Genomic DNA, 14631 nt, shown 5'->3' with positions numbered 1-14631 from the left:
GCCCTGATCTAAAAGGTTCTATGAATAATAATGACTATTTTTATTCAATACTAGATAATAAGATATTAAAACATCTTGACATTGCCTTAAGTTTAACAAGATTTTTCAGGAAGGTACTGGATCCTTGAAGTGACTTCTCTACCCTAACCATTATTTCCTGAAAAACATGTTTAGCATGACAACTAGGTACACAATATTTCACCATCACATAGTTAGTAATCTATGTGACTAAGTCAAAGTAAAAGTGGAAACATCCAGTACAGCGAAATTTATGGGACAGTAAATTTTAGATAATAAACGCAAAGCTTTTAATTTATGTGACGGTAAATGGCACATAAAGTTTGGAGCAATGCATGTAATTATACAGATTGCTCCCTGTTATGACACAATAAAAATCTAGCACATGAACACTTCTGTCCCAGTAAACATAAATGAAGGGATAGGTCACTCTACAGCAATACAGTCATACTGTAAAGATGAATTTTAAGGATTTGAAATGGGACATGAACTTTTCAACCGATAAGAACAACCCTAAAAAACACTAAACAAAACAGAAATATATAATCATTAACATGTTTTTTTTTTTTTTGTTTGCAGCCTGGATCCAGACAGTTTCTTGAAATACACCTGTCCGTGCCCTAGGGGGTTTAAAAAAACTTTTAGAAAAAAAAATGGCTGTGCTGTGCAAAAAGCTTTACACATGTTCTCTTTTGCATCTCAAAGCTCAAATTCCAGGCTGCTGTAAATCTACTGCAGAACAGACCATGTAAAAAAATATGCAGTGCTGAAGGCTTAAGCTACTGACACTTTAATAGATGTGTGTCTGTGTAGCCTTAAGCTACATTAGCCGTTGTAAAATTCTGTAAAAATCTGTGCAGTGCCAAAAATATAGTTTACCTGTCAAAAGAGGTGCTTTTGAGAGGTGTTCTACTGCATTTGTTGCCTAATTCATACAGAGTGTTGTAGCAATGATTGTAGGGAGATGCCATCCAACAAAGATAAATAAAGTAAAGATATCCACCAGCACACTAGCTTGGTTTTGTTATAAAATTGTCCTCTATTCACATTAGGCGAAAGGCATAACAAGCCAACATTTTGGGGCTTAGCAGAACCCCTTTTCTCAAGGCAGGGGGCATACTCTTGAGGTCCCAAAAGATTTGACATTGATGCTTTAGGCAAATGTAGGACAGGATATTCAGAACACCAAGGTGTGCAGGTGAAGTTCTTCATCTTCTGACTATTCAGAGGAAGTCTAACAAATACAACATCTGATAATTAAATAAAGCCTAATGTACTAAAATGTTTCTGTCAATGGGCAATGTGTCAATTTGCTGTCTTTGCATTCCTATAGATATTTATGTGGGGGACATGGAGTTTTGAAGCCTACAGACACAGACCCTAAAGAATTCTGAGACAATGCTACTGTGCTACTACACATTCCCTTTAAAACTTCAGTTCTGTGCCAATACATAGTCTAGTTACAAGCCTTACAAGTTTGGCTGTGTAAATGGTGAACGGAAATACAGCCAGGTAGAGGAATACAGAGCTAGCTAGTTACCCTACTTCATTCTATTTACCCTGTACTACACACCACATACCCTCAACAAAGGTAATCATATTCCTCAGGACCATATACTTAAATTTGTAAATAAATAGACAATTATTATGTATGTAATGTAGCAGTGACATGACTTCTCGTCCTGTCCTTCTTCCTGCAAGTAGGAACTAGTGGTGACACTAACATGACTATATGTAATTTGCAATGACCATTTTTGCTGTGTTTAGGCCAATTACATACTCCAGCTGTGGTAGCTGCATCATTACATGAAACCTCTGGTACAGAGAGCTACAGTGCGGATTTAAAATGATAGCTGGCCGCCACAAGAACCGGACGCTCATGTCACACAGCTAAGAATACAATAAGGTGCCAAGCATGCACAACATAAAGATATAATTCACAGGGGGGTAGAAGGGCAGACAGTACTCCCACTTCAGAAGAGTAAAAAGAAAGTAAAAAAAGGTAGACTGGAGTTCCATTTTAAGTTTTACTTGAGGGTAGACATTAACACAAACCCGGAGCGTTTCTATTGAATATTTCAATTAAATGGGCTTAGTACAGTAACTTGAAGGATGATCAATAATTTATGCAGTTAAAACTTAGAAAAACCATGATGGATGAAGATTAACTTAGAGCGCAATGCAGTAAAAGGGAGGAATTCTCAATTGTAATTAACTCTATATTACCAATTATAAGTCGGAGAGATCGTCTCAACCACTCCTCTGCAAAACTGAACTCAGTTTAAAAAAGGGGAGAACAGCACATGTTCCAAAACCTAATGCACTCCATTATTGTTTCATTAAATAAACACAGCGGTGAGGAACTATAAATCTATGAGGAAGATATTCAACAGCCCATGCATCTACCTCTGCTGATGAAAGATGTACACAGAGTTCATGTTTACTGGAGGAGATAAAATATATGAAGATTTTTTTTATAGCAATCAATAATTTTACCCAGTTTGGTACAGAATGATAGAGTAAAATGTTTATAAAAAATGTAAAAGTTTATAGGATTTCAGAAAAGCAATACAAAATATAGAAGCATAGGGGGAGATTAAGTCCAACGGGTTTCCCAAAGCAAAAGCATTAGGTTTCCCTGCTCTTTCGGATTTACCAAAGACAAGAGACAAAATTAAAGGAATCTAAAAGGTAATAAATATACGTCTCATTTGTGAAATTTGTCATCACACCTTGTTCTGCATGTCCAGACCATTTCTTTACAGTTCTATCAGTTTATGATTGCACTTGTTACTACACATACAAAAAAGAAAAACACAAACACAAGACCATGCAATGCATTTGACCAGTGTGTACTCACAATAATATGTGTCAGTACAGGTAGTGAATTAATATATATACCTGCTGCTGTTCTCTCATAAGGATGAATTACTTGTAACGTCCTCATTAAAACATTCTGCTGAAAGCCACACACATCTGGACTTGTGACTTGTCAGAAACATGTCAGATCACCAATAACAAGAGCCATACCAAATCACCATCTTAAATTTCAGTAAAGTTTTACAATTACCTTGGGCTTCATGTAGGTCTGGATACTTCCTTAAGCCTGTGTAAAGTTCTGTCGAAGTATCAGGTAACTTCCAGGCACTCCGATACGGTGCACATATCAATAAAAATAGCAAGTCATTGAAGAGATTTTGTTCAGCTGGCTCCCTCAGAACTGGAGAACTGGAGTCTGAGAAATCCAGGAGGAAGCAATCTAATTTAAACACTGAGCCACCCTGCAGCCAACTTCCTAAAAGGAAATCTGAGTAGTCCCACCCAACATCTTTGTAACTCCAGTGTAACCTCATACAAGACAGCTCGGCGTATTGAGTAACGTACACCGTCAGTCAGTACTACGCCACACGGTGCTGTTCTGCTGTGGGAAATAACTTCATCAGACTCAGACAGGTTTACCTCCCTTTCTAAAAAGGTGACAGCTGCTTGAGGGAACAGAATACCTAAGAAAACGAAACAATCCCAACACCCACATGATTAGATACAATCCGATTTCCAGATTTGTTTGTTTTAGGTGTAATTTCACAGTCCTGTATAAATACATTCCTAATAATTTAACAACTATATTTAGAAAAAGCTATACCTTCTTATTAGGAAAGGGTCACTGCCCACCCCCTACCTATTTTTCTTTTTTCTAAATACACAGAAGCGGCAGGGTTTATCTGTGTTAGATTGTGATACATTTACACACTGGAAAGTGAGAGGCAGATGAAGGACTGACCTGTGTGTGATGGATTTTTACAATGGCTGATCACAGGTCATAAAGTCCCTGCAAGGTCCTGATATGTGTGAGATGTCTATATACTGTACACAGCCAAGATTATAAAGTCTACAACTGTCACCAGGAATGACATGACTGTGCAGCATAAATGAGCTAGCATTCTAAGAATAGAAGTCAATGATGTCTGAACAAAGAGGATGCTGACCTGGAGGGGGGAATAATAGAGAAACATAGCCAGGGAGATTAATGCGATCTTTCCAAAAGACAAATAACAGATTTAAATAACACATATACTTGATTAACTATCTAAGGCATAGTCTACTACAGGGAGAAAGCTATGCTGGAAGACATATGGGGTTGCTTTTGCTTGCCCTACTCTGGATTGTGTCTATAAAATGACATGCAACAAACAAAAATTCTAATGTGCATTAACTTTTCTGTAGCAAACTACTGGAGCTGTTAGATTTCTATGACTACTACAGAACTATCATTTTCAATTTGAGAATTTAGCAAAACTTTTTCTTTATTAAACATTTATAAATACTCCTATCCTAATGTTTAAAGCTCCTTGCTATTTGTTTTACTAGCCAATAAAATGAAATTATAAATCAGCTTATATAGGCTCAGATAATATTTACAGCTATCAGTGGCAATGTAAATAAAGTTGAGGATGTCTAGGAAAGACTTCTTTAAAAAGAGAGAGATTAAACAACTTGCTTCCTAACCCGTAAAATCAATGACAAACACTAAAGTTGGAATCTTTCCAGCCTAAAAAGACTGATAGAGGAACCTACACCTACATGAATTTGAAAAGAAAATTGTTTTCCTTCCTTCCTCAAAATCTGCAAACCTTAAAGCAGGGGTGTCCAAACTTTTTTGCAAAGAGGCCCAGATTTGGTGAGGTGAAAATGTGTGGGGGCCGACCATTCAGCACGTACTCAAGGTTAGTGTGGGCGTGGTCTGTGCGGGTCCCGCAGAGCACATGCTCACAAGGGTGATGCGAGGGATTCCCTGTGCAGAATGTCCGATGTCGGTGCACGTTCTTGGAATCAGAGTGGGTGTGGTCTGTGCGGGTCCCGCACAGCTTACGCCCACAATATTGATGTAGGGGATACCCTGTGCACACATGGGGACTCCGGTCCTGCCTATTATGCCTGTCGAGTAGCAGGCCGATAATTGCAAGGCAGTTTATCAACTCTAATCGAGAAATTATATAATAGCTTTTTTGTATGCATGTATTTTATACTGTGGTCAACAGTGCTGGCGGGCTGCATATTATCAATTTTTGACATAGGCTAGGGGCCTGTGGAAATCTGAACACGCCAGACTTTGGACATGCCTGCCTACCCAAAAATTGACACGTCTACCACCTTTGTTGGCCCGCAACATCTCCATTAGGCTTCCTTATAATCCTTGTTTACTTCATTACCAGAACTTGACTTTTCCATAAACTACCCAAGTGCACCTCATCGGTCTGCACAAAAAAAGCACCTAAGTGCCACCCACCTAAGGGACAAAGAGCCCCTAGGGACAAAGTAAAACCAGGATCACACAAAGTGTGTTTTAAATAGTCAACAAGTGCAATAGCAGATTTGACTTCATATACAGCTCTTAAAAATGTAACCTTTCCTTGCAAAATATGTGAATACTGTTATATCCATAAAAAAATAAAAATAAAACATTCAAAACATTACCTACTGATAGCTGATGTCACTTACAATACAACATGCAAGGCTGGAATCAAGGTCAATGTTAAGGAGAAAACGCAGTGGCTCCGGATAAAAGAGTATTTGTGGCATTTCCCGATTTACTTCCCTCTTCCTTCACACCAAACTATGTGAATATAAATAGAGGAAGAGTTTTTTTTTCTTTTTTTTTTACAAACAAGGCTCTCAGAAACATTGAGCAAACACTTAGGCACTTTCTATAAAACTTCTGTTTATGAAGCCATAATACAAGAAATAAGTATCTGACTTTTCTGCTGGCCGATATCCTGTCAGGAATCGTAATATTATGAGTTCATACCAACACTATAGATTTTTGTCTGTGTAGTGCATCTACTTCATATAAACAAATGACAATTTGGAATCACTCTTCCAAAGCCTGCAAGTCATCCACACATTTTCAGCAGAGAATAAAAGCGGCTCCACTCACTATTCCTGATTGCTTACAGGTGATCACCAATTACAGATGTGACCATACCTGATCAAGATAGGCTGAATCAAAGAGAGCCTGTGACAACTATTCTACACCTATTACAAGTAGTCCCCGAGTTAAGAACATCCCACATATGGACAATCACGGAGGCTTGATGGGGGAGGGGGGCGGTTCGCATGACTTGCAGAAGAAATCTTTTGCTAAACACAGCTGAGACTGAGCTCTTCTGCAACATCTTGTAACACTTTATTGACCAAGACAAACTCTGCAGTTGTTTATTTTTTCATATCAAAGCACAGCTTGCTCCAGAAGGTAATGAAACTCTAGGCTTCATAAAGTTTTTTTTTTCCTTTTTTTATTGCTTTGTTATTAACTCTCAGTGAGGATTTTATACAGTAGCTGACACCACGCTGCCTAATATGTTGAGACAAACATCTGTCCTAATTGCATCTAATAAAATAATGTATCTGTTCGGACTTACATACAAATTCAACTTAAGAACAAACCTACAGCTCCTATCTCGTATGTAACCCGGGGACTACCTGTATATATGAATATAAATATGCTTTTTTTGCATTTTCACAAGACCCATTTTTAGATAGGATAGTGTCAAAATTCTTTAGCTAGACTATTTCAATGGAAGGTCACAATTATTAGTAAGCTGTAGTAAAACCAAGCAAATGTATGTCAGTTTTTGTTTAGGGCCTTGTATAACATAAAAAAGGAATGATAAACTCAACATTTCTTTACTTTAAATACTTTAAATTGTTACACAAGCATGGTCATTACAAAAGTTCTTTGTTCAAATTATAAGGTCACAGGTTGTGGGCCGCATTGTTCTGGTAAAATATTGTATATTGGTAGTAAAACTATTATTAGGAAATAGAAACCATAATTTGCCAAAATAATGACAATTTAAACTGCTCTATTCTTCCCACAGCAGGAATTTGGAAGTATACCTGTGAACTTGCCTATATTTCTAGGAAAAAAATAGATAGTGAACTGTTTGTTGTACTATTTTAAGAGCCTCTACATGGGTAAAATAAGATAAGGTTCAACCTTACCCAGACACCTGCTAATCAGTGCCATCAATAATGCAATTTGTTGCTGGGTCAGACTAAAGCCGCATACACACGTGCAATTCTTGTCGTTGGAAAGGATCTTTCACGATCCTTTCCAACATCAAAGGACTACACGATGCATGAACGATGCTGTACATACAGCACCGTTCTGGTCTATTGGAGAGAGGAGGGGGAGAACGACGGAGCGGCACCCTGCTGCGCGCTCTCCCCCTTCCCTTGCATTAGGATCGCTCGTCGTTCATCGTTCGTGGATCCGCCAGGACGGATCCACGGACGATGAACGACGCTGACTGTACACACGCCAGGTTCTCGCCTGATATCTGGCCGATGCCGATTATCGGGCGAGAAAAATCTGACGTGTGTACGCAGCTTTACACTTAAACCTGTATCTCTTTTCACTGCCCTCAAAAGAAGAACTCTCACTTCCTTCACTCCCAGGTCCCATTCAATGTATCCTTTCCTTATCCTATTATTCATCCTGACAAACATTGGAGAGGGACCTTAGAACTTTATTGCAAAGGAACTCAAACAATCAAATAATTCAGTTCGCCTATCAGGCATCTATGAGTAACATGTCAGGGGAAGAGTGAGAAACTAATGTCCAACTGTTACTGAACCCCTATCAAACTCTTCTAAATATTTTTGGGTTTCATGAACTGCTGCAAGAAAGATCAAAGGGGTAGCTTACTATATAAATTTTGGAAATATCCCAAAGGTCACCATCATTATTCCTAAAATAAAGAATATCAATTTTAGCAACAACTCAGGAGAATGTCTTTCACAAGTCACTTTCATTCCTAGATCCAGATTGAAAAACATATTTATTGATTTACTTACTTAACAGCCATTGCATGCATTCTGAACACATGTAAAAGCCTAAGACACTGGCTCGTTAGAGCAAATAACATATTCATGGAAGACAAATCAAATGACTTTCAAAAATCATAACTTTACTAAAATTAATTCAAACTCTAATGAGTATCTTTCCACTCTCCTAGATGGGCCCCCAGATATACCTGTAGAGGATGTTTAACCATCGTCAATTTTTTGCCAAGCATTCTTTGTTGTTTCCCCTCTCTTTGTTATTTTCCAGCCACATCTGGTCAGAGCCCATCATCCTCCCACGACAAGTCAAATTCACTACCCAAACCCTTTCACGCATGTCACCCATATCTACGTCATCCACTCTTTCCTTTTTCTTGCTACCCACCACCTTCACCTATAGTCGATGAAAAACCAGGCCAAACACCATTAAACATTTTATCGTTTCCCTCCCAATCGCCACCACCTCATGGACTCTAAAAGACCAACCTAACAAAACTGTTATGCAACTAGTTTATAGTTATAACATTTTATAATGTCTCACAAATGTATTTTAATGATAGCTTATATTAAATCACAATGATTTGAACTGTGTTTTGTAAACTTCAGAAAGTTTAAGGAATCAGCTTTTTTTATCTTTTGTTGTCTATGTCCTATGGTGAGATATTCCTTTCTGTCCATACCCACTTTTAAAGACAACAGTGGATGAAACCAAACAGTTATCAGTGTAACAGGTGTCCATCTTGAAAGATTTCCCCTCACCTCCTGGTCTCCAGGACACAGCCAGTGGGAACCCCCCCCCCCCAGTAGGGACATAAATATCTATAAAAACCCAACAGGGTTCCAAACCTTTCATACTTTAACCAAAGCAACAGGAATGACTAGACTGTTAATTTAACCTATATTAAAAACAACTACTTATGGTAGTTCTGAATGACAAGAGTTCTGGTTAAAGAATAATAGGCTTCATTTGATGATATGTGCACTGAAATGACAAGGAAACCCATATTAGCAAAGACAACAGAGCTAGGATAGTGAAATGCATCAAAAGTGTCTTACTTACAATCTTCATTGGCAGTAAGTTACTAGGGTTGGAACCAAGAGACATGGAATGTTCCCCATAAAATCAAACACTTCTGTCACTGAACAAGATTCACAATAATAACCACACAACCATATCATAGCATCCTGTCCTGTAAGCAAGCAATGAACAATCCAATTATTTATTCCAAGTCTATGAAAGCCTCACTGGGCACATTGGCTGGACCACTCTGCTGCACACCATCTATTCCACAAAGACTAAATCCCAGAGACTTGATGAAATGAACACGGCTCAGCACCATTAATCACTGGAAAATTAACTATGCTTGCAGACACACTGACAGCAATATTAAGATTTTCTGTTCCCTTCCACTGGATGCTTTATAACAAATCAATTAATCAATTCCAGGTGGCGCCAAGGACAAAAGAGAACACAATCATTTATTGGGCATAAGTGAAGAGAACTGAAGAAGAGAACCGGACAACAATAAACCCATCTCTTGTTCACAAACATAATACGAATCTCTGGAAAAATATAGGAGGATGTGTCTGTCACATCCACTACAAGACTTAAAAACCTAATGTGACAAATTACAAGCACTTATGCAGACCTAAGTGTATGCACACACATATACATCTACTAACAATTATTTTTAAATATGCTGTGCAGGCATCTTATGTTTAGAAAGTCTCAAGCAAATTACATCAGCATTTGAAAAAAATAAAAAATTATAGTGATGTTAGTACTGTGAAGTTAGAATGTCCTGGTAATTTAAAAAGTATGAGCAGATTTATTAACAAACCCATTAAATTCTATTTATATGTTGTTACTAACTACCTGAATTTCTGTAAATAGCAAAGGTGGCTCAGAGGTTAGTACCCTAAACTTTGAAACGCTAGATCCCAGGTTCAAATCTGGGCCAGATCACTATCTGAATGGGGTTTGCAAGTTCTCCTCGTGTTTGTGTGTTTCCTTAAGATACTCTGGTTTCCTCCCACATTCCAAAAACATGCAGTTAGGTAATTGGCAAAAGTCGAACAAAGAGGAAAGAAGATGGCAGCGCCCGAGCTGGGCCGAAGGCAGTTAACAGGGTGGCGCAGGACCCAATCCAGAAAAGCTCCGGAGGGATCTGCAGAAGTAAAGGTGAGTGATTTTTTTTTTAAGTTACACTTTAAGGCAATGCACCTTAAATGGACATGGGGCAATAAACCACAACACATATAAAAAATACTACCATGTGTTGCGTTGCGATGAGGCTGAAAATTGGTGCAAGTCTGGTATGTTGGCAAAGCAACAAAATGTAAAGGGCCCATTCACACCTAAGTGTTGTGTTAATAGGCATAATTTATTTTATAAGCCACAGTGACACACTAATGGTAAACATTTGTGATTCAAGGAGTAAAATAAAACAATTAATAAATCTTTTCAAGTAGAAACTAATAGTACAACAAAAATAATATAGCCATTTAATGCCTGGAAATGCAACTTAATGCATCAGTTTCAGGCTTTTTTCCTTTATGTTCCCCTGATGCCCCGATCAGTACCACACAGCGTTAGCCATTTAATGCCTGGAAATGCAACTTAATGCATCAGTTTCAGGCTTTTTTCCTTTATGTTCCCCTGATGCCCCGATCAGTACCACACAGCGTCTGGAGTGACAATACTCACTAAATGGTATGAAGAAACAGTTTTGTCACCCTAGACTTCCCTGGACACCCTAGTATTCAGACTACAGATACCTCTTCCTCTGCAACAAAGTGGAGTTTGTCGCTCATAAAACTGAAAATCTTATGTAATAAACTAGTGCAGAGCCCAGGAAATTACACAGGAATTCTGCAAATATCTTCTTTGCAGTTCCAGAAAAAGTTCTCCTAAAAACGGCTACTAAAGCAGCTACCACATCTTAGACTATAAATTACAATACATTATTTTAGTGTAGAATACCTTTTAAAGTTTACATGTCTGGGGCTTAGGTGGCTCAAAGGATTTCTTTAATTAATCTAAATTTTTCTTCTACTTTATTTTTAGGAGCTCTATGATGAATTTATTTCATGGAATCAAATATTAAATGCACATTACAACAGACAGAGCTTATCTGGATGCCTAAAGCTCCCAAATTCCAGAAATACAAAACAATTTGTCAGACTTATATCTTAGCACAGAGCAGCATGTAAGGTAAAGTGCATGTCTTGATCTCTGCTGCCTGATGGAGAAATGGGGCCAAACTAATAAGCCGAGGATTGGATTTGAGCATGCACACGATTCCAAAGGAAAAGAAGAACATTCTGAGTGAAGAAAGAAAACAATTAATCCTATCAGCTAAAGAATGCTGAAATGTGTTGTACTGCAAGTAAAAGTCATACTAGGAAGGCAATACTACACTAAACTATATACTCTGTAAAGATGTGACGGTCTAACTAATTGTAAGTTACTTTCACTGCCAGAGGTGAGGTACTCAGAGCCCAGTTAGACCTAGTAGGCCTGATCACTAAAGGTGTACAACAATTTTTATAGCACAGAGGAAGCTAGTCAGTCTGTTCAGTGACACCAGCTTTGCAAATTTATAGAAGCAATACAATGGGGAATAGAAAAGTAAATACAACCAGTAAACTGTTAAAATAATGTACTTGGAATGAGAGGGCAAATAATGAGGTTTCTACTACTCAACATGCTGGTATCCTGCTGAATTTTTTAATTCATTAACATGAATCATATTCTTAGTATTATTATTAGTGGTATCTGCATATGCATCTTACATCGCTTGTCTCTTTACTTTAGGTTTAACAACTTCCTTATTCATAACAAAAAAGGGGGTTTTAGGGATCATTTACGTTCTAATAGGCAAAATGTCTTTAGGTTTGTTCTCAGTACTAATTTCTAATACTAATAGTAATAGTACTAATGTCTAATAGTACTAATGTCACTATTAAGTAAATTACTTGGGAGAAACACTTATTCCAAGTTTCATATATGGAGATCTTGGGTCTAGTGTGGAATGTTATACACACTCCTCTTTATAACGCTTTTTTATAAAATCTTAATTTCCTGTTTTTTGACCTCTTTTACAGGTTTAAAAAAAATCAAGTTCAAGCTTGCGTTATTTTTTACTACTGACTTCCTCACTCATAACCTCATCACACGCACGGATACAAGACTTCTTCCCAAAAGCTGCCCCAACTCTCTGGAATGGTCTTCTTCGTCCTATTCACCTTGCTCTTACTTTCTGCTCATTTAAAAGAGCACTCAAAACCTATTTTTTCAAACTTGCCTACCCATCTTCTTCTGTCTTTTGAAACCATCACTACATATCTCCCATTCTATTGTGTGTAAAAAGGGGGTTTTAGGGATCATTTACGTTCTAATAGGCAAAATGTCTTTAGGTTTGTTCTCAGTACTAATTTCTAATACTAATAGTAATAGTACACTTATTCCAAGTTTCATATATGGCGATCTTGGGTCTAGTGTGGAATGTTATACACACTCCTCTTTATAACGCTTTTTTATAAAATCCTAATTTCCTGTTTTTTGACCTCTTTTACAGGTTTTAAAAAAATCAAGTTCGAGCTTGCGTTATTTTTTTTTAGTTCAGTCTAAATACATGAACTGGCAAAATAGTATTTTGAAGAATAGAAGTGAAATAATAAGAACACTACCTCCTTGAAATGAAACCATGATATTTTATATTGCAGATGAGTCAATAGACTATTCCTCTTCTGCTGGATCTCCTTGCAGATCTCTACACTGGCTTCCATTTCACCTTAGAATCAAATTCAAGCTCCCGTGCTTTGCCTTCAAATCCCTCCACAGTTATTGTCCCACCTACATTACTGACCTGGTAAAAAAAGTACTCCCCCAGCCGCTCTCTCTGCTCCTACAATGACCTACTACTGACTTCCTCACTCATAACCTCATCACACGCACGGATACAAGACTTCTTCCCAAAAGCTGCCCCAACTCTCTGGAACGGTCTTCCTCGTACAGTGCTGCGTTATATGTTGGCTCTATATAAATCCTGTTTATTATTAATAATAATAAAAATATAATAAATCTGTACCCCAGGTTCACTTAATTTAGCAACCTTTATTATACAAATTGAAACCAGTTTATTAAATAAACCCAAAAATTACAAGTAACATACCAAAACAGGATATGAATTTCTATTGAAATGTTCCTAAAAATGTTGACCTGTGCATAAATATTTTATGGGTAACTGTTCATAAAATAATATTTGGGCCAGCTGCTTCCTTTCTAGAGTTCTGCTGCTAGCTATGCACCAAGAAATAAATACAATCCTAATTTTAAATGTAATATGAAAAAAAAATTGTAACTGCCCGATGCTTTCATGAGCATCTCTGGAAATCACGTAAGTGCTGAGGTCAGGTAACTGGTCAGGGGAATCATTGGTTGGAAAGTGTTCAAAGTTTTTGATGGACTGTGCACACAGGATGTTTAAAGTACCTGGCCTTCGTCCAACTGAATGAAACATACTGCTCTACAGGGGGCTGTCCAGCAGATGAAGTATTTAATTTTCCTGGAAGAAGCTGTGCTGATCTGAGGTTTTTGACTTTCACCACTGCTCTGCCAGTTTTCTAAAGTACAAAATCAAATTTTCAACCGTGTAAAAAAAGGTAATAAAATGGCCAGATGGAGTTAACTGTTTTTTATTATTAATGGAGAAAAAGACCTAAAGATATCATTCTATCATTAGGAATTCCTTCTTGACCCTTAAAACCTCCTGGAGACTTTCAATGTAAAGCAATTAGGCAGAAACTGTACATAAGTTTTGTGTTCTATAAACGGGAGTCTTCTAAAACAAAAAACGAGTTACATTTTACCTAACCTCACAAATTTGCACACAGTAAATTTAAATAAAATTTGACACGAGAGCACTGTAATTGCACTTACAATTAGGAGCCACATCCCCTCCCTGCACAGTGCAAGACACCACCAGAGTACTAAAAGCCTGTATTTTGCATATAATTAATAATATGTGGAGTGTGGTATGCTATAGACTGTTCTTTTCATAATGTTCATTAAGAACACTAAAGAAAAGACCTGTCAAAATCATGTGACCGGTTTATTCCTCCTAAATATATATTTGTGCTGGAGGATTATATTTTTCTATATGGCTGCAACACTGCTTTATAAATTGATCTTTTAGTGGTGTTCTTTTCAGCACCCCTCTGCCAGCAGTAGAAAACTTACTTTAAAATCTTAATTTGACAGCTAGGACAACAACACCATTGCTCCAGAAGTTTTAGAATTTCGTTCTAGGCAGAGCATTTACACTCTGTGGCCACTTGGAATGGTCGATGGAATACCATGATTCACTTGATAGGCTCCGAACCATCATTTTTAAGTAATAAAAGGCCATTATGAAGGGGCATATGCAGGTACTGCTGATAACATTATTGATAATTATTTATTTAGCACAAGCATCTTTTGTGGCACTGCAGAATAGGCAATACATAATGCAGATATAAACCATGACGGATATAAAATAAAGACCAAATGAACATCTAAGAGTCGGAAGATGATGTATACAGCACAAGAGAAATACACAACTGAGTGGCTACCCTAGTATATCATACGTATAGGCAGGGTATAGATGTGATTATACAATGCAGTCATTAAAAGAACCAACAGGAAAGTCCTACCCTTTCAAACCCCAAAAAACTAATAAATGAGAAAAGTAGTAAAAATGACAGATAAAGAAGTCAGTAAGACAT

General features: G+C 37.4%; 1 protein-coding gene across 4 annotated transcripts in view; it reads right to left on the bottom strand.

Annotated features, from left to right (window-relative positions):
* The window catches only part of MCC (MCC regulator of WNT signaling pathway), a 159341-nt gene that overhangs the window by 87114 nt on the left and 57596 nt on the right, over positions 1-14631 (bottom strand). The window contains exon 1 of one of the 4 annotated variants that reach the window (XM_072416085.1): positions 3089-3276. The exons of the other annotated variants lie outside the window; for them this stretch is intronic. Coding sequence (XP_072272186.1) covers positions 3089-3100 — 12 coding nt within the window. The 5' untranslated portion in view covers positions 3101-3276. Of the gene's footprint in view, positions 1-3088; positions 3277-14631 lie in introns of those variants that run through there. 4 annotated transcript variants of the gene reach the window in all.

The sequence above is a fragment of the Pyxicephalus adspersus genome, chromosome 6 (assembly GCF_032062135.1).
Source record: "Pyxicephalus adspersus chromosome 6, UCB_Pads_2.0, whole genome shotgun sequence".
Classification (NCBI taxonomy): domain Eukaryota; kingdom Metazoa; phylum Chordata; class Amphibia; order Anura; family Pyxicephalidae; genus Pyxicephalus; species Pyxicephalus adspersus.
Note: the sequence above shows the minus strand (reverse complement) of the source record. Positions and strands in the feature narration are given on the sequence as shown.